At 43.4% G+C, this 20,416-nt stretch overlaps 1 protein-coding gene across 1 annotated transcript in view; it reads right to left on the reverse strand.

Moving 5' to 3' along the window:
* The window catches only part of rnf17 (ring finger protein 17), a gene marked incomplete at its 5' end in the record, with an annotated part of 72,600 nt that overhangs the window by 24,053 nt on the left and 28,131 nt on the right, over window positions 1-20,416 (reverse strand). Inside the window, 11 exons of the mRNA XM_079563749.1 lie at window positions 710-827; window positions 905-1,020; window positions 2,072-2,228; window positions 3,546-3,675; window positions 7,206-7,393; window positions 9,111-9,252; window positions 16,194-16,365; window positions 16,847-17,005; window positions 17,076-17,168; window positions 17,231-17,557; window positions 17,790-17,910. Coding sequence (XP_079419875.1) covers window positions 710-827; window positions 905-1,020; window positions 2,072-2,228; window positions 3,546-3,675; window positions 7,206-7,393; window positions 9,111-9,252; window positions 16,194-16,365; window positions 16,847-17,005; window positions 17,076-17,168; window positions 17,231-17,557; window positions 17,790-17,910 — 1,723 coding nt within the window. The remainder of the gene's footprint in view (window positions 1-709; window positions 828-904; window positions 1,021-2,071; window positions 2,229-3,545; window positions 3,676-7,205; window positions 7,394-9,110; window positions 9,253-16,193; window positions 16,366-16,846; window positions 17,006-17,075; window positions 17,169-17,230; window positions 17,558-17,789; window positions 17,911-20,416) is intronic.

The raw sequence follows: 20,416 nt of genomic DNA on the forward strand, positions 1-20,416 counted from the left end.
ATTTTTTAGCAAAAGCATTTCACACAAACAATTCAAACGTCACTCTGTAAAACTATGATGTATCTGTTATTATAATGAAATAGTAGCAGATAGACCTTCCACAGGCCTCTGGTGTGTAAATTGAGAGAATCTAATTTGTTGCAAAAGTGCGTGCATTTAGTCAAACCAATGAAAATCTTGGTCAATAATGACGCCATCGACCATTTGGTCGACTAAACGACCAAAGTTAGCATCCCTAGCCTGTGGAGAAGAATTGTCTGTGTAGGCCCTCAGTCCTTCAGGAGGTGTGCATCCTAGATGAAGTTTCTAGAGTCATCATCTGTACTAGTTTAAGTGTAAGATGTTTCACCTCTCATCCATAGGGCTTCATCAGTGACACAAGGTGGATTAGCCGTAACAACAAAGATTGTTTACCCACAGGTTTAGAGTATCCTTTAATAGAGGGGAGGGGGACTTAGCCAAGCTAACCCCTCCCAGTGGTCTTCATCTAGTCTGTGAGCTGCAAACCTTAGTGTCACTGACGACGCCTTTTGGATCAGAGGCGAAACTACAGAAGATACCAGAAGATAATCTCGGATGATCACAGTAAAGTCACTTTTTTTTGGTTTTAGTAATGAAATGTTACAGAATATAGAAGAATCTTTGATAGTAATATACATAACAGAAGGTGTAGAACATCTCACTATATATTTGAAACACAACTGAGTACCTGTAGCCACTACTGTCACCAGTTTGTGGTTGGCCAGGCTGATAAAGCGCGAGGAACAGGCTTCACTCCAGTTCCTCAAATCCAGTGGAACCACGTCAGAAAGGCAGCAGTAAATCGCCTACAAAACAGCAAGTCCTAAGAGTAAACTGTGCTAACCTGCCAACAGCAAATACATAATAATCAGTTCATTTGTACCATGGCTGGAAGGGCAAAAAACTCATCTTTGATCTTCCTCAGGTCAGTCACTGGGAGGATCTCCTTATTTCCAAAGTCCACATACAGCACCTCCACTTTTCTACAGCCAGGATGACCTACACGCACATTAGAATATTGCCTTATGTTGAGCCAGCCGTGTACATGCACCTTACATCACATTTAAATCTGTACTAAAAATGTGCATGATTCATAATCATATGAAATGATCTGATCTGGCCCAGCCTTACATTGGGGATATGTAAAAAACGATTCGATTTGATACGAGCAGAGCACTTTAAACCTCACATCAAATGGGACCATGGTCCTTGGTAGAGCCAAAGTGTCTACAGCTACAGAATCATCCTAAAGGCAACTGAACACTTTTGATAGTACTTAAGGGTTATCTGTCAGTCTTTATTCGCTCACAGTAGTTCCATTAGGAATGGAAATTGTGAACTTAATTCTATAAGAACAATCCATGGGATGTGTACGTCTAAGGCAGGGGTGTCGAACTCATTTTGAGTCGCGGGCCGAAATTCAGCCCCCACGGCGGGTTGTGGGCAGCATAAAATAGAGAACATTTTTCTAATAACTGAATAATAATAAGCTGTGATTTGGTCAAAGCCCCAACTTGCCTGTATCACAAGTTCCTCAAAGTACTATATAGTAGTCATTATTCGTTCAGTCCACACTTGGTGGTGGTAAGCTGTTTTTGAATTAATGAAAGAAAGGACAGCACTCTTAGTCAGGATTAACTTTTATAGCCTGTCAGATGGTCTCTCTTCAACAGTTTCAGGCTGTTATTGAAGCCACAGCCACCCTGGGGCAGACTGTCCATTTACCACATGGCTATATAATGTGTTTTCATATCCTGAGCTCTTATTATGTCAGTGCCTTCTGATGATTTTAGTACATAACAGTGTTGAATGTTCTAATATGTAAATAGAAAAGTCAAAAAGTGTCAATAAAAAAGTGTCAAAATAGAGTATAAAATTTTAGTTTTGTGACCACACTAGTTCATTGAGAGGCTAGAAGCTCCTGCAACTACTTCTCATAATAATATTGCATGCAAGATGGACATTCCATTCCATAATCAAAAGCATTAAGTAGTGGAGGTTATGGTCCGGTCCGAGAGCACAATGTGAGCGCTCTAGACTGGAAGCGCACCTGTGATCTGCGCTCTGTACCACATCTTGTCCCCGAACAGAGCCACACAGGCATCTCCGATCACAGGGCAGTAGATGTTCAGATCCTCAGACTCCAGAGGAGAGTTATAATACTTCTGCAGCTTGTCTGAGAGAAGCAGTGACTCCATGTTATCAACCTGTGAACCAAAGCAACAACACTTCACAATTCAAGACTTCAACATAAGTGGAACCCACTGCTTAATAATAATGCTTGCATGTCTGGCCTTTGACTCCATGGATGATATCCACAAATGTCATGTGTGACGTCTCGGCCCGACCCGACCCAAACCCGATGGGTCCCGTCGATGGGTTCGGGCTAAGATTTCCAGCTCTACTACTGGGCATGCCCCAAAGGGCACCACGTCGGTGACCCCCTGCCTTTTTTCAAGCTTTACATCATGTTATTATGTCATTCCCTCATTAAAAACATGCCTGAAGTGTTGCCTTGGCACATTCATGTATTTTTGAGTAATCTGTAAAGATTCTGATGGCAGCCATTTTAGGGATAGGTTTGCCTGAGTCCTCCTAGGAACGCCCCCACCTCCTGGAGCCACCTCCGAGCTTTCGTCACCAGCCGAGTAACCAACCACTGCTCCTCAGCAGAACCCCCTCCCCACTGATGCCAGACAGCGTGTGGAGGGGGCGTGTCGGAAAGGGTCAGAGGTTCTTAAAGAGACAGAGGCCTATTTCAAGACATTCGCTACAGCCATTTTGAGAGAACAATTTTATACAAGGCAGTTATTCTAATTTACTGCATTTACAGACCAACAGAAGGTTTCGTCATCATTGTAGTGTGCTATAGACTGGTGCTATGTGACTGAAAAAAAAGCATAATACCCCCATCTTTAAACTGCATATTACCCATCCGCATTTTTTAGCTTCCAGGGTTTTCATTAGGGCTACTGTTTCTTGTATATTTTAAAGTTAGAAATACCAACTCAAAAGCCACAAACTCAGACAATTTGTGTTTTTGTAATAAGCTCATGTTGGCTAATAATTCATGTGTTACTCTATAATGATGCCGTGACCTGCATCAGACTGGGTTTCATCAGTCCCTCCCCGACTTTGTAGAAGCCTCCAGCGCATCGTGAGAGCAGCAGAGAAGATCTGCGGAGCCCCTCTCCCCTCCATTAAGGACATGTACTCCACCCGTCTCACCCCCAAAGCTGACTCTACACACCCATCACAGTCTCTTCAAGGTAATGCCTTCAGGGAGGAGACCAAGTCCAGCCGACTGAAGAACAGTTTTATCCACCAGGTTATCAGGAAGCTGAGCTCTCTCCCTTCCCTGCCCTCACTGTGTCCAAGGACTTGAGAGAAATAAAAATGTAGATTCTTATTTATCGACAATAAAATGCTTTGAATCTTTGCGATGATGTGTGCACGATGACCAGAAGTGTCTGAATAGTGCTGTATGTGAGGACGGAGGAAGGGAAATGGCTGCTGTGTGATACCAGCTGAATGTAGAAGTCGCCCGGGGTGTGGATGTGTGACACCACAGCGTTCAGCTCCGTGTGGGTCCTGGGAGTCACCGGAGGATGGTAGAGCAGGGGCTTCTTGCTCACTGTCATCGGAGAGTAGAACCTACACCACACACAAATACGACAGTCAGGGCAGGCTCATCAAAGTGGACCCTTTTATTTGGCAGGGACTACACAAGAAAACAAAGCCACCAACTAAGTGATACAGGGGGAGGAAAAAGTAAGAACACCGTTTGGAATTTCTCATATTTCTGCCTATAATTGGGCGTAATATGTGATCTAATCTTCATTAAAACACTAAACTTTCATTTCGTTTTAGAACTGTAGTTCTACTAATGGCTTCAGTTTCATCACAGAGTGAACAGAGAGAGTAAAGGATTTGCACATAATGTGAAATTCCAAATCAGGTTCTGTTCATCAGAAGAAACTGTCTTCTTTTTGAATTATATTAAAAAAGGACAAAATATTATTACATTTTCGTTTTTTAAATATAGATTTTAAACTTTTATTGACTATCTATAGAAATATAGCATACACTGCATACACAATATGCCACCCTATACTATTCTAAATAAAATGGTATCTGTTTTTTCTGGCTTCAGTGGGCAGCTAAAAGCTTACAAATGGTTTGGCATTATTGAATAGTTGCAAGTCTCTTTGGACACGCTCAGTTTTAGTAAACTTGCCACAGTTAACATCTCTGATCAGCAACCACGTCAGAACCGCTCTTATCTGTGAGCATCCAATGACCACACGGTCCACCTGGACAGGTCAGCCCCTCTCCTCTACTCACTGACCGCAACCGCGCATCAAACGAGCGCAGAGCGCGCACAGAGCCACGGGCACTTGCCCGGTCAATGTAGGATTTAGCCTCTATGTAAATTTAGCTTTATAGGCTAGCTTATAGATGCTCTCACGTTTCACGCGAGATATGAAAAGCTATATGAAAGCTACAGTCATCACAAAACTTGGATCAGTTTGGTGCTCAATCTCCTGCACAGTTGCGCGTTGTGTCGGCATAACTTAGTTGTGCAGGCTGATGCATTAGCCGCTAGCTACAAAGTAAAAGCAGTAAAAGTTCACTTGTCGTAACTTTCACCTCAGTATCAGCGCGAAGTCTCATGCAGTTCATCGCGCTCAGTGGTGCATCTGTTGGAGCGGGTTTAGCGAGTAGACGAGCCTACAGTTAGCCGGTGGATGCGGGCGGCTGTTGCGCTGCCCAGGTGAAGTGAGCGAGAGAGCGAGCACGGGGCAGCGGGGCTCACTCAGCCTGGAGCTGGAGGCTCCTCTGGCTGAAGCCACGGGGAAATGGCATATTTGGCGTAACAGCACCAGTGAACATTTTACAAGCCTCAGCCAGTGCATAGTTATAGTTTATTTACACGTTACAGGCCATAGCCCCCCCCCATCAGTGTTTTTTTTATTGCAGATCTACACAATTCACGTGAATGGCATTTTTCGAGGTCAAAACGGCAAATTTCGCCGAAAGGCAACAGATTTGCATGTATGTGCATAGTCCCTTCAAATACACACTGCGTTCCAAATTATGCAAATTGAATTTTTGTGTCAAAAAGGTAAAAAAAAGAATAATGATGAAACTCATGGATTGCATCGTGTCTCGGGGCTCTATGAATCACTGACATTAATCTCAGAGACCTGGGATGATTAGTTTTCAGGTTAAGCCCAGTTAAGGGAAAAACTACTGAAAAAGGGTGTTCCACTTTACATCAAGCTATATGGTAAAGAAAAAAGATCTCTCTGCTGATGAAAAGCGTGATATAGTTGAATGCCTTGGTCTAGGTATGAAAACCTTCGATATTTCATGAAAGATTAAGCGTAATCATCATACGGATAAGAGATTTGTGGATGATTCAGACACACTCCGGTTTGTGCAGATAAAGGCACAATATGGACGGTTTCTGCCAGACAAACACATCAGATTAAGAGAACAGATGCTACAAAGCAGCATACAGGTATTTGAAGCTGCTGGTGCCTCTGGAGTCTCCCGAACATCAAGGTGTAGGACCCTCCAGAGGCTGCAGTTGTGCATAAACCTTCTATCTGGGCCTCCCCTAAACTGTTCATTGAAGCTGATGAGCAGAAACGGCTGCAACGGGCTCAGAAATACATGAGGACTCATTTTCAAACAGTCTTGTTCACTGATGAGTGCCGTGTAACCCAGGATGGTCAAATCAATGGAGTAGTGGATAGTTGGTGAATGGCCACAATGTCCCAACAAGGCTGTGACGTCAGTAAGGAGGGGGCGGAGTCATGTTTTGGAACAGAATCATGGGGAGAGAGCTGGTCGGCCCCTTTAGGCCCTTTTAGGCTCCCTGAAGGTATGAAAATGACCTTTGAAAAATATGTGGAGTTTCTGACTGACCACTGTCTTCTATGCTACAAAAAGAAGAGCCGTGCTTTCCCGAACAAAATCCTCTTCATGCATGACAGCGCACCATGTCATGCTGTAAAGAATACCTCTGCATCGCTGGCTACTATGGGCATAAAAGGAGAGAAACTCATGATGTGGACCCCCTCCTCCCCTGACCTCAACATTATTGAGAACCTTTTGAGCCTCAACAAATAAAACTTCTATGAGGGTGGGAGACAGTTTTCATCCAAACAGCAGCTCTGGGAGGCTATTCTAACATCCTGCAAAGAAATCCAAGCAGAAACTGTCCAAAAACTCACAAGTTTAATGGATTTAAGAATTTTGAAGCTGCTATCACACAAGGGCTCCTATGGTAAAATATAACTTGACCTGTTAATATGTTTTTGATTGAAATAGCTTTTGCTTTCAGTAAATATGACCTCCTAATGCTACAAATTCAACAAATGACCATTTTCAGTTAATTACAAGCTTTAAAATGTATTGAAACGATGAGTTGCATAATAATTTGGAACAGTGGATTTTGAGGTTTTTACTATATTTATTTTTGAAAAAAATACTGTTATCACTGGGAGATTTTTTTCCACCACATTTAAATGATCCTCTACCAGTTAAAGACTTGAAAATTATGCTGACTCTCATTTGAGTTGACAATTTAGAAAATCTTAGAAAAATGTCATTTGCATAATAATTTGGAACGCAGTGTAGGAAACATTTGAAACGATTTCAAGATTTGTCCATTGTGAGATCAATTAAGTCTTATACACTTTTGTTCGTAGAATACATAGAAATCCAGAATGAATGGGAATAATTATTATTTTCACTCATCCGTCGGTGGACAGACATCCCCACTCAGAACTAACTTTATTTTTCATTCATGTGTTTGTATGTGGCAAAGTTATCCATGGGGATGTCATCCTCTGTGCATTTTGCACAAAACAACATTGTGCGCCAGCGGTAACGCACTTAATTATTCAAACTTTCGTGAATTTGGTGAATTACTACTCCAAGCTTGTTTCTGATGAAGGAGCCACATCATATGATTATTCAAGACGCATGATGACTATCGTCTATTTGGCTCAATGTGACATAACCAATAAACCCATAATACATATAGGGCTGATAAAAAGGTCTTAAAAAATATAATAAACACAGGTTTTGGCTGAACATTAACAGTATTAGACACTTCTCATGAAAGGACAGCAGTATCGGTTCACATGTTCATTACCGAGGAACACATTTACCTGGCCACTTCAATGAAGACCAGGTGTTCTCGGACTGATATGTGTGGACCACTGGCCCTGTTCACGGGGACTTTCTTCAGGTCCACCAGCAGAGAGTCTTTGTCCTGACCCAGAGTCTGCATCTTCACTGCAGTGGAGTCAACCATGCTGCGGAACTCTATCTGCGCTTCTTTACTCCAGCCCTTTGTCTGCACACAAGAGTCACACAATAGACCACAGCCGGTAAGGAGGCCCACAGCTCTGGAGTGACGGATTCAAAACACAACAGCTGCACGGCATGACAAAAAAAAGATAATATTTATTTGAATACTGCACAAATATTAATGCGATATTTACCAAACCAATTACACCCAATATGTCCCAGTAAATGTAGGTCACATTCACACCTGCGACTTGGTTAGATTGACTCAGTGGGGACGCTGTATAAAAACCTTCTACAGGAAAAGCGGTGAACAAGAAACACGCTTCACTGATTGGCGTCGGATTGAATTTTAATGCTAAAGCTCATACATCCATCCATTTTCTTCCGCTTCATCCAGGGCCGGGTCGCGGGGGCAACAGTCTCAGCAGATATGCTTAAACTTCCCGATCCATGCACACCTCCTCCAGCTGTTCTGGGGGGACCCCGAGGCGACACCAGGCCAGCTTGGAGACATAGTCCCACCAGCGTGTCCTGGGTCTTCCACGAGGCCTTGTCCCACTAGGACATGCCTGGAACACCTCCCGCGGGAGGCGACCAGGAGGCATCCGGAACAGATGCCCTAGCCACCTCAGCTGGCTCCTTTGGACATGAAGGAGCAGCGACTCTACTCCGAGTTTCTCCCGGGAAACTGAGCTCCTCACCCAATCTCGAAGGGTACGCCCAGCACCCAAATCTCATGACCATAGGTGAGGGTGGGAACGTAGATCGATCGGTAAATCGAGAGCTTTGCCCCCGATTCAGCTCCCTCTTCACCACGACAGACCGATACAGCGACCGCTGCTGAAGCCGCACCGATACGTCTGTCGATCTCACGCTCCATCCGTCTCTCACTTGTGAACAAGACCCCGAGATACTTGAACTCCTCCACTTGAGGTATTTTCTATTCAAATATTATTGGCACGGAGCACATCAGCTCAGCAGAGCATTCATCCTAATCTAGGAAGTTGCATCACGCAGTGTTGTTTTGTTTATTCACAATTATTCACAATTATGTCTTGTCTAATGTATAGATATATCAATGTAAACTGTTGTATCCCAATATTGTACAGTCAAGGGAGGTTAACAACAAGGCATAACGTAAGCAGAGATAGAGATCTGCGTGTCTCCCAGCACCGGAAGGGGGGCTTTATGTGGCTTTACCCATGTGCTTGAAGTTACTGAGCATGTCTTACCCCCTCTCGCTCTCTCCCTCCTGCGCAATATACTGGGATCAGGAGAGGGGCAGACCAAAGAGCACAGGTGATGCAGGCTCCATAAAAGCATTCTCTGGATCACATTTTATCAAAATCCACTGCATATTTACGTCGAAAACCTGCTGTAAAGATGATAGAATGAGTCGTGGCTGAATACAATGAACGTGTGTACGGCGGCAATGGCGACCCGTGCTCAAAGGAGAATTTTTTGACCCGACTCAACCTGCGGGCAGCCTGCGGGAACCGTGGGGGAATCCGCATCCTTGTGCAAAGAAGGTCCAACTACCGGTTAAAGACACTTTAACTACAGAGTACAGAAGATGACTCAAGAACCTTCACTGAAGATGGAAAACTCCTGTACGACTGAGAGCCTACACAGACATACATTATTTTAAAAATCTCTATTACTCTATTTTTCATTTGTTCAAACATTTGTAAATTTAGCGGTTTTATAATTGCAACCATTCAAATTGTGATTTTCATTTGATTCAGTGTGTGTTGGGGCATTACCTGGTTGTAGGGAACCAGATCTTTGAGGGAACAGCGGATGGCCTGTGGCGCAAAGGAGTCCAGCTCAGCCCTGGCCTCATCCACCATTCTGCGCAGGTAGTTGTTCACCGTCTTCAGTAATGCGTCCGACTCTCTGTCCTCACTGAGACAACACAAATGCAGTTTTTCATTAAGCACCTTGTTTAGCTCTGCACGCATGCTTCTGCATGGAACTACAATAAAGTGTATCATAATGCTCGTTCTGCAGTTTTATGGAGCTAAACATAAAGCTAGAGAATTCCACGGCTACCAGGTATGGGCAAATATTGCTTTGTGAGAGAGTTTAGAAAGTAATTCTAAACTCTCGTCCAAAAGGTGAAACATTCGCCACTTTAACTACAGAGTACTGAAGATGAACCTTCACTGAAGAGCACTAAACAAGAGTTGCGGATGTAATAGAAGGGCTGTGTTGTTGCGTGCCTGAGCACACAAAAGCCAGTCGTCTTAGTAGGAGAGTATTCGTAGTCCACGGACCTGCAACGGGGTAAACGCTGTCACACCTCTGGTAAATGTATGGGGGGCGAGAGAGAGGCCGAAAGGGTGGACTCTGAAGTGGTATGCCTGTCCCTCAAAAGCAAAACGGAAAAACTGCCTGTGACAAGGCGTCACTGGCACATGGAAATAGGCGTCCTTTAGGTCGACACATGTGAACCAATTCCCTTGTGTGATTGCTTTAAGGACGTATCTACAGTGCCTCTCGAAAGTATTCATACACCTTGAACTTTTGCACATTTTGTCATGTTTACAACCATAAACAAAGATTTTATTTTGATTTTTTTACTGAACATTCACACACAAGTAACAGACAACTGTGAAGTGAAAGCGAAATGATACATGATTCTGTTATTTTTTTTAAAGGAGCTGGAAGCAAGTTCGCCATTTTATACTCACTACTGCCACCTCAGGCCATATGTGTAAACTGCACCTTCTATATTAAAGGAATAGGCCACCGTTTTTACATACTGAGATATGCTCTTACCTCACTTTAGCCAAGTTAATATATCCCCGTCTGGTCTTTGTCTGTGCGCTCTGTCACGCAAGTGTCACGAAGTAAATACTTCGCATGAAAACACTTCACGTAACTTTATTTAAAGAGGGAACACGTGGAAGAGCTTGGTAGCTTCTATCGTGAGCTTTTTTGGAGCTATGTGACATGTGGGAGAGGCTGCGTATGTGCTCCGTTTGCCTGGCAGAGCGCACGGACAAAGACCAGACGGGGATATATTAACTTGACTAAAGTGAGGTAAGAGCATATCTCAGTATGTAAAAACGGTGGCCTATTCCTTTAAGCTCGTGCATGACGGCAATTCGGGCCGAAGTGACACATTTTTGAGTGACCGTACAGGATTTTAGAGGCAGTTGTGGTGAACAGGTCTGAGCTCATTCTACACATTAGGACATGGCTGGAACATGTAGGGGGAGGAAAATACTTATTTTTAACATTTTTAAACTCCTTATAGTCCCTTTAAAATAGAAAAGTGAAAAGTGGGGCTTGCATAAGTATTCATACAGCATTTTCTGAGTGCATTAAATTGCCTTTAGAACATTCCTAATGACTCCAGAATGTTCACTCCTTGGCCTAACCATTAAATAGAGGCCACCTGTGTGTAATCTACTCTCAATATATTTTCAGCTGTTCTTTTAGGCCCTCGGAGCTATGGTCTGAGTGTATCGGTCACTAAACAACATCTTGAAGGCCAAGGAGCACCAGAGAGGTCAGGGATAAAGCTGTGGAGACGTTTAAAGCAGCGTTAAGTTATACAAAGATTTCCCAAGATTTAAACATCTCCCGGAGCACTGTTCAATCCATCATTTGGAAATGGAAAGAGTATAGCACCACTGAGAACTGACCAAGACATGGTCGTCCACCTAAAATATTAGAGCGAGCAAGGAGAGCACTGGTAAGATATACAACCAAGTGCCCCATGATAACTCTGGAGGAGCTGTGAAGTCCTGCCGCTGAGCTGGGGGAATCTGTAAATGGGACAACCATAAGTCGTACTCTACACAAATCTGGCCTTCATGGACGAGTGGAAGAAGAAAGCCATTATTGAAAGGAGGCCATAAGAAGTTTGCTAGAAGTCATATGGAGGACACAGCTCCATGTGGTAGAAGGTGCTTTGGTCAGAAATGTAACTTTTTGGCCCAAATGCAAAATAGCCGGCTGCATATATGGTTTGACCCCAAAAAAATTGCTACAAAAGGTTTTTCAATGGTTTTCTGTAGTATCAGGTGTGCTTATTAACATACTAAAAGTCTACCAAAATCTGACCACTGGAAAGGTCTAATTTTCAAGATGGCGTCCAAGAGGGTGGCGAGATCCTTAAAATGCCCATTACTCCTTTATTATTCATCCTAGGCAAGTCATTTTGGTGTCTAACCCCATGTTTTGGGTGTCTAGGAATCCAATGGGCTTGTTCAAATTGTAGTCACATGATCACATAATTATGATATACAAATCGTGGGCAAAGACTCTATATATTAACATTAGTGAGTTGTCATGGCAACGGCACACATTTTCAATGCAACCTTTGCTTCCCAGAGGCTTAGAGGGGCAGGGATGGGCTCATTTTAAAGCCCCGCCCCTCTTCTTCCCAACGCAATAAAAGGTACGTCATTTACTCACGGAGATATTCACTAAAGTCTGCGAGGTGAGCGACCACGTTGGCCCTGACATGGTAGATCTGGAAGGTTAAAACCCTTCCAGGTCCACCATGTCAGGGCCAACGTGGCCTCTCTGTTATCTTAGCATTTTATCAGTTAGCATATTTACATTATAGTGAAAGGATTACAATTACAAAGTTATTACAAATCTTAATTATTTTTGAAGAAATACCTTTAATGTGCACCAGATTTACAAATAGTCATTGTCACACTGTTCCTCCCATAAAGGTGGATTATGTGGATTGGCACAATTTTCCACTTGACGTGGTCCACACGCAGGTGTGCATGGTAGTCCACTTCCTCTGCAACTACACCGTGGTGGTCGGCAGGTAGTTGTGCAATTACAGTGGACCATCTACAGGAGACTTTTCAGGGCAGCAGTTTTAACAGTCAGAACTGGCACAAACTGGCCTGACCTTAGCCATCCGTAAACTCCAGTCAATTATAATTTCCCTACATGAACGTCTGGATCTGATTTCAGTGGCTGCGTTGCATCGGTTAAATTTTAACCTACCATTCAGCGGGCGGGGGAGGCAGATGTTGTAGGTGACGTCAAGCATTTGATAGCTTTGCTTCACTCATTACTTCACAACTAAACGCTAACGATTGGGTAAAATCAGATCCAATCATTTAAAACTTTAAAAGGAGTTCACCCCTCCCTCCTGAAAACCGAGCACAATTGTGAAAATCCACAAGAAGAACACCCTCTTTATGAAGTGAGTATGAGGGTATAGTGAGACCAAGTTTCCATCCCCATCCACCACATTCATGTCACTCGCCTTTCATTCTGAGCAAATGACATTTATGACATTCTTTGCTTGATATGTCATTATGGTAAAGCAACTGTAGTTTGTGATGGCTACAGTGAAGATCCTTCAGTGCAAAATTGAGTTTGTGGGAAAAGAAAATTTTCTTTGCAGACCATGTAACAGACAAGAACTTATTGGTCTTGTGACTGAGGAAGGGCAGAAGAACAACTGCAATGTTATCAGCACAGGAGATGCAGACATGGACGTTGTGAAGGCTGCAATCCAGGTGTCCCAACATCAGCCCAGGATCTTGATCTTGACCAAGATACAGACTCACATATTCTTCTTCTCTACTAGGCTGAGATGAAAAACGGGGACTTCTATTTTCATTTGGACAAATCCACACTTCCTAAAGTATAAAATATCAACGAGATGAAACAAGTCTTGGGGGGTGACTTGTGTTCTCAGTTACTGTTTATTCACGCTTTCACAGGTTGTGACATAACTTCCCGGAGTTATAGTGTTCCAGAAGAATGAGATATTTATGCACAACTGCCTGCCGACCACCACGGTGTATTTGCAGAGGAAGTGGACTACCATGCACACCTGCTTGTGGACCACGTCAAGTGGAAAATTGTGCCAATCCACATAATCCACCTTTATGGGAGGAACAGTGTGACAATGACTATTTGTAAATCTGGTGCAAATCAAAGGTATTTCTTCAAAAATAATTAAGATTTGTAATCACTTTGTAATTGTAATCCTTTCACTATGATTTAAATATGCTAACTGATAAAATGCTCAGATAACAGAGAGGCCACGTCGGCCCTGACATGGTGGACCTGGAAGGGTTTTAACCTTCCAGATCTACCATGTCAGGGCCGACGTGGTCGCTCACCTCGCAGACTTTAGTGAATATCTCCGTGAGTAAATGACGTACCTTTTATTGCGTTGGGAAGAAGAGGGGCGGGGCTTTAAAATGAGCCCATCCCTGCCCCTCTAAGCCTCTGGGAAGCAAAGGTTGCATTGAAAATGTGTGCCGTTGCCATGACAACTCACTAATGTTAATATAAAGAGTCTTTGCCCACGATTTGTATATCATAATTATGTGATCATGTGACTACAATTTGAACAAGCCCATTGGATTCCTAGACACCCAAAACATGGGGTTAGACACCAAAATGACTTGTCTAGGATGAATAATAAAGGAGTAATGGGCATTTTAAGGATCTCGCCACCCTCTTGGACGCCATCTTGAAAAATAGACCTTTCCAGTGGTCAGATTTTGGTAGACTTTTAGTATGTTAATAAGCACACCTGATACTACAGAAAACCATTGAAAAACCTTTTGTAGCAATTTTTTTGGGGTTAGGTGTTTTTTTTTCATATATGCAGCCGCCTAAAACGTTATGTATGGAGCAAACCTAACACTGCTCATCGTCCTGAGTGCACCATCCCCAGTGTCAAATATACGGGGGGAGCATCATGCTGTGGGGCTGCTTTTCCTCAGTGGGGACTGGGGAGATTGTAAGAATAGTTGGGAAGATGGATGGAGCCAAATACAGGGACATTTTGGAGGAAAACCTGCTGGAGTCAGCAAGAGAACTGAGGCTGGGGCGGAGATTCACCTTCCAGCAGGACAATGACCCTAAACACAAAGATAAATCTACAATGGAATGGTTTAAAAACAAACATATTAATGTGTTAGTATGGCCCAGTCAAAGTCCTGACCTAAGTCCTATTGAAAATATTTGAAAAATAACAGAATCATGTATCATTTCGCTTTCACTTCACAGTTGTCTGTAACTTGTGTGTGAACGTTCAGTAAAAAAATAACAATAAAATCTTTATGTTTAGGGTTGTAAACATGACAAAATGTGCAAAAGTTCAAGGTGTATGAATATTTTCGAGAGGCACTGTATCTACTTTATCTACTCCACAACAGGTGTCACTCGTAGATCAGGGACATGACGACACCACGGGCGTCACTGTGACTATAGCGCTCATCTCTTTGAAATCAGTAGCACACACACAGACAAGTTTAACATGAGCCTGCTGCATTCAGTTTTCCTTCGGCTTCGTTTTATTCCGTAATAAAATCTTACGAAGCTAAATCCTCTCCGAACGCAGCGGTGACACACTCCGCAACATCTGCACAAAGCTGGTGGATCTCGTAATAATCCAGGTCTCTGTCTTTGCTGTAAAAGCCCCGGAGCGCTCTTTCTTTTCCATGGTAGAACTCTTCCTGTGTTTCTCTAACTCTCACTAGATTCTAGTGTTACTCAAGCGGGACGCGCGGTGAGCTGGCATCTAGTGGGCGGGAGTAAATGTGCAGGACCAAAGCGAGACACTGCAATGAATATTTCCCCCAAAATATATGTTTAAATATCGATACGGGCGCTTTTTGGATCAATGCGAGAATAGCACGATGTAATATCGCGACATATCAGCGGATCGATATTTTTCAACACCCCTCGTATGCATAAGTATGGGCCCCCTTTAACTTTTAGACATTTTGCCATACTATGGACCATAAACATATATTTAATTGAAATTTTATGTGAAAGACACACACTAAGTGACACACAATCGTGAAGTGAAATTAATTATTAATTTATTAATTTATAATTAAATTTATTCATGATTTTGATTTTTTTTTTGTAAAGAAAAAAATTAAAAGTGTGATGTGCAAGTACTTTCTTTTCCTTTTAGTGCTCCAATTGCCTTCAGAAGTTGCCTGATGATTTCTGAATGATCACATGTTGACCTAATGACTAAATAGAGTCTACCTGTGTGTAATCTAATGTCAGTTGTTCTTTATGACAGCGTGGCATTTCTAAAAGAAAGACCATGTGGCTTCTGGCAAACAGCAAATGGGACTTCTTATGGTCTTGTTTTTTTTTTTAATGGCTAGTTCTAGCCACTCTGTCATAAGGCCAGATTTGTGCAGTGTATGACTAATAGTTGTCCTGTGGACAGTTTCCCCACCTGAGCTATAGCTCTCTGCAGTTCATCCAGGGTCATCATAGGCTTCTTGGTAACAGCTGTGGTCAGTGCTGTCCTTGTTCGGTCAGTAAGTTTAGGAGGATGGCCTTGGTAGGTTTGCAGTGATGCCATACTCTGTCCATTCCTGGATGGTGTATTTAACTGTACTTTGAGAGATGTTTAAGGATTTGGACTTTTTATAACCTAACCCAGCTTTATACTTCTCAATAACTTTATTGGACTTCATGATGCTTCTGCTCCACAATAGTCTCTAACAGACCTCTGAGACCATCACAGAGCAGCTGTATTTGAACGGACATTAGATTACACACAGGTAAACTCTATTTAGTCATTGGGTCAGCATGTGATCATTCAGAAATAATCTTCTAAAGGCAGTTGTTTCACTAAAAGGAAAGGGGGGCCTGTACTTATGCACATCACACTTTTCAGTTTTTTATTTATGTATAAATTTCATTTCACTTTATGACTGTGTGTCAGTGTCTTTCACATAACATTTTAATTAAATATATTTATGTTTATGGTCCATGGTATGGCAAAATGTCCAAAAGCTAAAGGAGGGCCCATACTTATGCATACCACTGTATATATGGCGCAGTCCTGGGCTTTTGGCGTGTCAGGATTAGACCTTTTAATGGTGATGGCGGTGGTCAGACCAGAGTCGATGAAGAAGACTTTGACACTGGAGATCTGGGTGACTGGGCAGGACTTGACCGCCCGGGGGTATCCAACCTGGGACACGTTCACCACTCTGGCCCGGTGCCACATCCCATCTTCATATTTAACAAAGATCAAAGAGCCTAGGAGAACAGCAGCAGAATAAAGACATTTATCGTGGTAGTGTAAGTTGCATTTTCAAATTAGGACAGACATCTGACTGAATTTAACTATTACTTTTACTGAACACACAACATTAAAGTTGGAATTTCAAAATGTGCCATCACCTACACAATAAAACACTTATCATTTCTGTCAGCACTGAAAACATCCAGACTTGTTTATTATGACACATGCTTTAAGATAATCATTTGCACAAACATGATGAAGCATTAAATATTAGGCCTATTGCTGTGATATTACTAAAGTAAAATATTTTAGTAAAAATATTCTGTTCTCTGTAATAGGACTAAAGCTGTTCCTGTCACAGTGATATTCTTCAGTCTGACTCTTTCACAATAAAGCAAGAACAATGACGAGTTTTATTTTGTAGAGACAACAGGAAGCATTTCTCTGTGTTCAGACATTGATATGCAGAGGTAGGATCACGAGGTATGTACGCACCAGTGTCCAGCGTGTGGCGGACACACAAGCTACTGCTACTCTTCAAACAGAAGTAATTGATCCTCCTAGACAGGACCTCACTCTCCCGTTTCTCAGCCACATATTGGACATAGAAGTGATTAGGATTCAGTACGTGGGTCACCACCACCCACTGGGCCACTGAAAAAGAAAAGACAGCGTCAAACACGTAACTAGACTGTTGTACTGTCGCCAGAGTCAGGCTTTTTACCACTGCGGGTGTAGCCTGGAGACGAGGACTTCCTCCTGCGGAAGTCCTTTTTCTTCTCATTGGCTAACTGTGGGCCTGTGGGAGGAATAGTGGCTGTAATAGACCAGAGCAGAGGGACATTCAGCTGTGCACCGAGTCACAGTAGTGTGAACCACTAACCATGCTGCAGCATGTCCTCCATGATCTCCTCAATGATGATGTCAGGAGTGGCAACCGGAGCAGAAACCGGAGCGGCATCCGAAGCGGTGTCAGGACCAGCGTCAGGACCAGCGTCAGGAGCGGCGCCAGGAGCCAGGTCTGAGGTGGAGCTGTGGCAGGAAACACTGGGGCTGTGTGAGCCTGCCGAGGAGGGACTCCTGCTGCCGGGGCTGGAATCCCGCTGAGATTTAGGCTCAGACATCCTGTTCCTCCCGCCCTCCACAGGCTGGGCCTGGCGGCTGGGGTTAGCCTTGTTTCTAAAAGACGCATCCACCAGATGAACCCTTTCCCATAAGAGTAAACCAAGTAAGCTAGAGCTAATTAACTCTTGAGTACCAATATTTCAGTTCATGATTTTAAAATAGCATCAACATAAGCTTACAAATAAACCTGCCACTAGTCTGCGATACAATCAGCTTCAATGAAACATACTCACTGGTTTTTGAAGTCGAGCGACAGCATCAGTGAATGATCGACAGTTCGAGAGTTTAGAGCACATCTAAATCAATACAGTACTATCATTAGAGTCAGTGCTTTGAGGAGAAATGCGTGATTGGACCAACCTTAGTCCAGACACTTCAGAGAGACATGTGAGGTCCAACTGGTGATCCACTGGAGCCTGCAGCGTTTCCAACACCTGCCAGAGACACACAGGTTAGATACGCAGCAGCAGCTACAGTCATCTCTGGTAACTGACAGTACGTTTACTCTTCACTGAACAAGTGAACAAGCCCAACTACTAGGAAGGAACAGAACACGCGTGTGGGCAATTAAGCATTAGTAGCTGTAAACGGTAAATGAATCCGGCTAACCCGGGTTACATGCAGCATAAATGCATCCGGCTAACCCGGGTTACATGCAGCATGAATGCATCCGGCTAACCCGGGTTACATGCAGCATAAATGCATCCAGCTAACCCGGGTTACATGCAGCATAAATGCATCCGGCTAACCCGGGTTACATGCAGCATAAATGTATCCGGCTAACCCGGGTTACATGCAGCATAAATGCATCCAGCTAACCCGGGTTACATGCAGCATAAATGCATCCGGCTAACCCGGGTTACATGCAGCATAAATGCATCCAGCTAACCCGGGTTACATGCAGCATAAATGAATCCGGCTAACCCGGGTTACATGCAGCATAAATGCATCCGGCTAACCCGGGTTACATGCAGCATAAATGCATCCGGCTAACCCGGGTTACATGCAGCATAAATGCATCCGGCTAACCCGGGTTACATGCAGCATAAATGCACTCAAAGCATATACACACTAGTCTACTGTCTTTTCAAAGCGCAGAAACCATTCATGGAAACAAACAAATCCATATTCTATATCAAAACAATCATGACGGTCGACAAGAAAATATTTTAATGTGTGACTCAACACAGTTGTGGACAGTTTAAGAGGACATAACATCACAGGGACATCACAGAATGGCGACGTGTTTTGACCATGAGCGTTGTCTTCTTCAGGGCACATATTCAAATTCAAAATGTGCAACCAGGTGGTCTATAGTGACCCAAGTCACTATAGACCGTTCGCCCACATAGGAACATTTGTACAATTTATCAAATACTTTCTTCCCTTCCACAAGTATGGGTTCTGAAACTAAAACATAAATGGAACCACCACATCGCAACAAGGAGCAGATAGACAAAACTAAAGGAAAACGGAGAAATCAATATCCTCATTTAGGGCAGCATTGAGTGTTTCAATCCAATAAGTTTCTCTTTGTGAAGGAGTTTGGAGTATGTCACCATCTCTGCAAGTGTTTTTGATCATGTCAAGGACCATGACTTCGAGTTGGTTGATACTGTATTGACAGGAGCACTTGAAATGTTGGGCCATTGGATTATTGGGATTTTCACTCTTGATGGCATATTTGTGTTCCGAAAAGCAATCTGAGTCTTGTTTTTGTTAGACCAATGTATAAACAACCACACATGCTGTCCAAACGGTACACGACATGGGTCTTGTTGCAGTTGGCGAAATGTCGGCAGTGGAAGGTTCTTGTGCCCCGAGAATCTCTGAAGGTGGTTCTTTTATTTATGTGAGAACAGGAAATTACATGAGCCGCATCTGAAAGTGCCACCTGGTTGGGGGAAAAAGGTAAATTGGTATAAAATTGGTAAATTGGTATAGTTTTTACCAGGTGATCCCTCAAAGTTTTCTCACAGCAAAGAGGAGTGGTTCATTAAAAACATGGGAGAGTGTAGGATCACACCTCGGGCTGGGTTAGAGCCCCGCACTCCCGCGGGAGTCCCGCAGGACCCAACGCAAAACAGTGCAGCGTGGGACAAATTTTTAAAGTTCATTGCGGGCGCGGGAGGGGGGCGGGACGGCCAAATGGATGCTAATGACTGACCAGATGAGTGAGAATCATTGGATAAAGAGGTTCTACGACGGATCCCCAGAAGATCGAGTGCACAGTGAGTGTAGTGTTTTTATGGTTATTCCATGGAGTAAAGTCGGCCCCTAATGTGCGGCTCTTGCACTGACTTATTTGACATGAAGCGCGTGGGTTTGTCGATGTGTTTGTATTGATAGAGTCAGTCTGCGTTTGGTGTTACACGGTGACAGGAGCAAAACTTAGTTTGGGGTTGAACTGGTGTGACTGTCCCATACACAATGAAAAACCTATTTTATTCTACAGTTGACAACATAGAGAGGCCGATGCTGAGCTGGTCCATTTGCTTTTTGTGTAACCCGATTTGGCAAGAGCCCAATGAGTCAGGGGAGAGCACTGCGGAGCAAGATTTCTCTGCGCTGCCTCCAACCGGGTGTGCGGCAGGCGATCTGTCCAAACGTCTTCCTGCATTGGTCAGGACTCCTGCAGTGCGAATGTCCCCATATTGCGGGATTTTTGCGGGCGGGTGCGGGACAAAACATTGCAGATGCGGACTGGAGCGGAAATGAAAATTACAATCCTTTGCGGGATGCGGGCGGGAGCGGTACTGCACCATACATGGGTGGGCGGGCGCGGGGCTGAAAAATATGTACCGCGCAGATTGGGTTTAATTAATCAATTTGCACCGATTTTCCTTTGAATAGCCCGATATCGATTCAAATAACCCTTCTAAGGTTGCGTTTGACGCATTAACTAAGCTTAATTTAATTGACAATAACTTCGGAACTAAC

This window comes from Gobius niger (assembly GCF_951799975.1).
Source record: "Gobius niger genome assembly, chromosome: 9".
Lineage (NCBI taxonomy): Eukaryota > Metazoa > Chordata > Actinopteri > Gobiiformes > Gobiidae > Gobius > Gobius niger.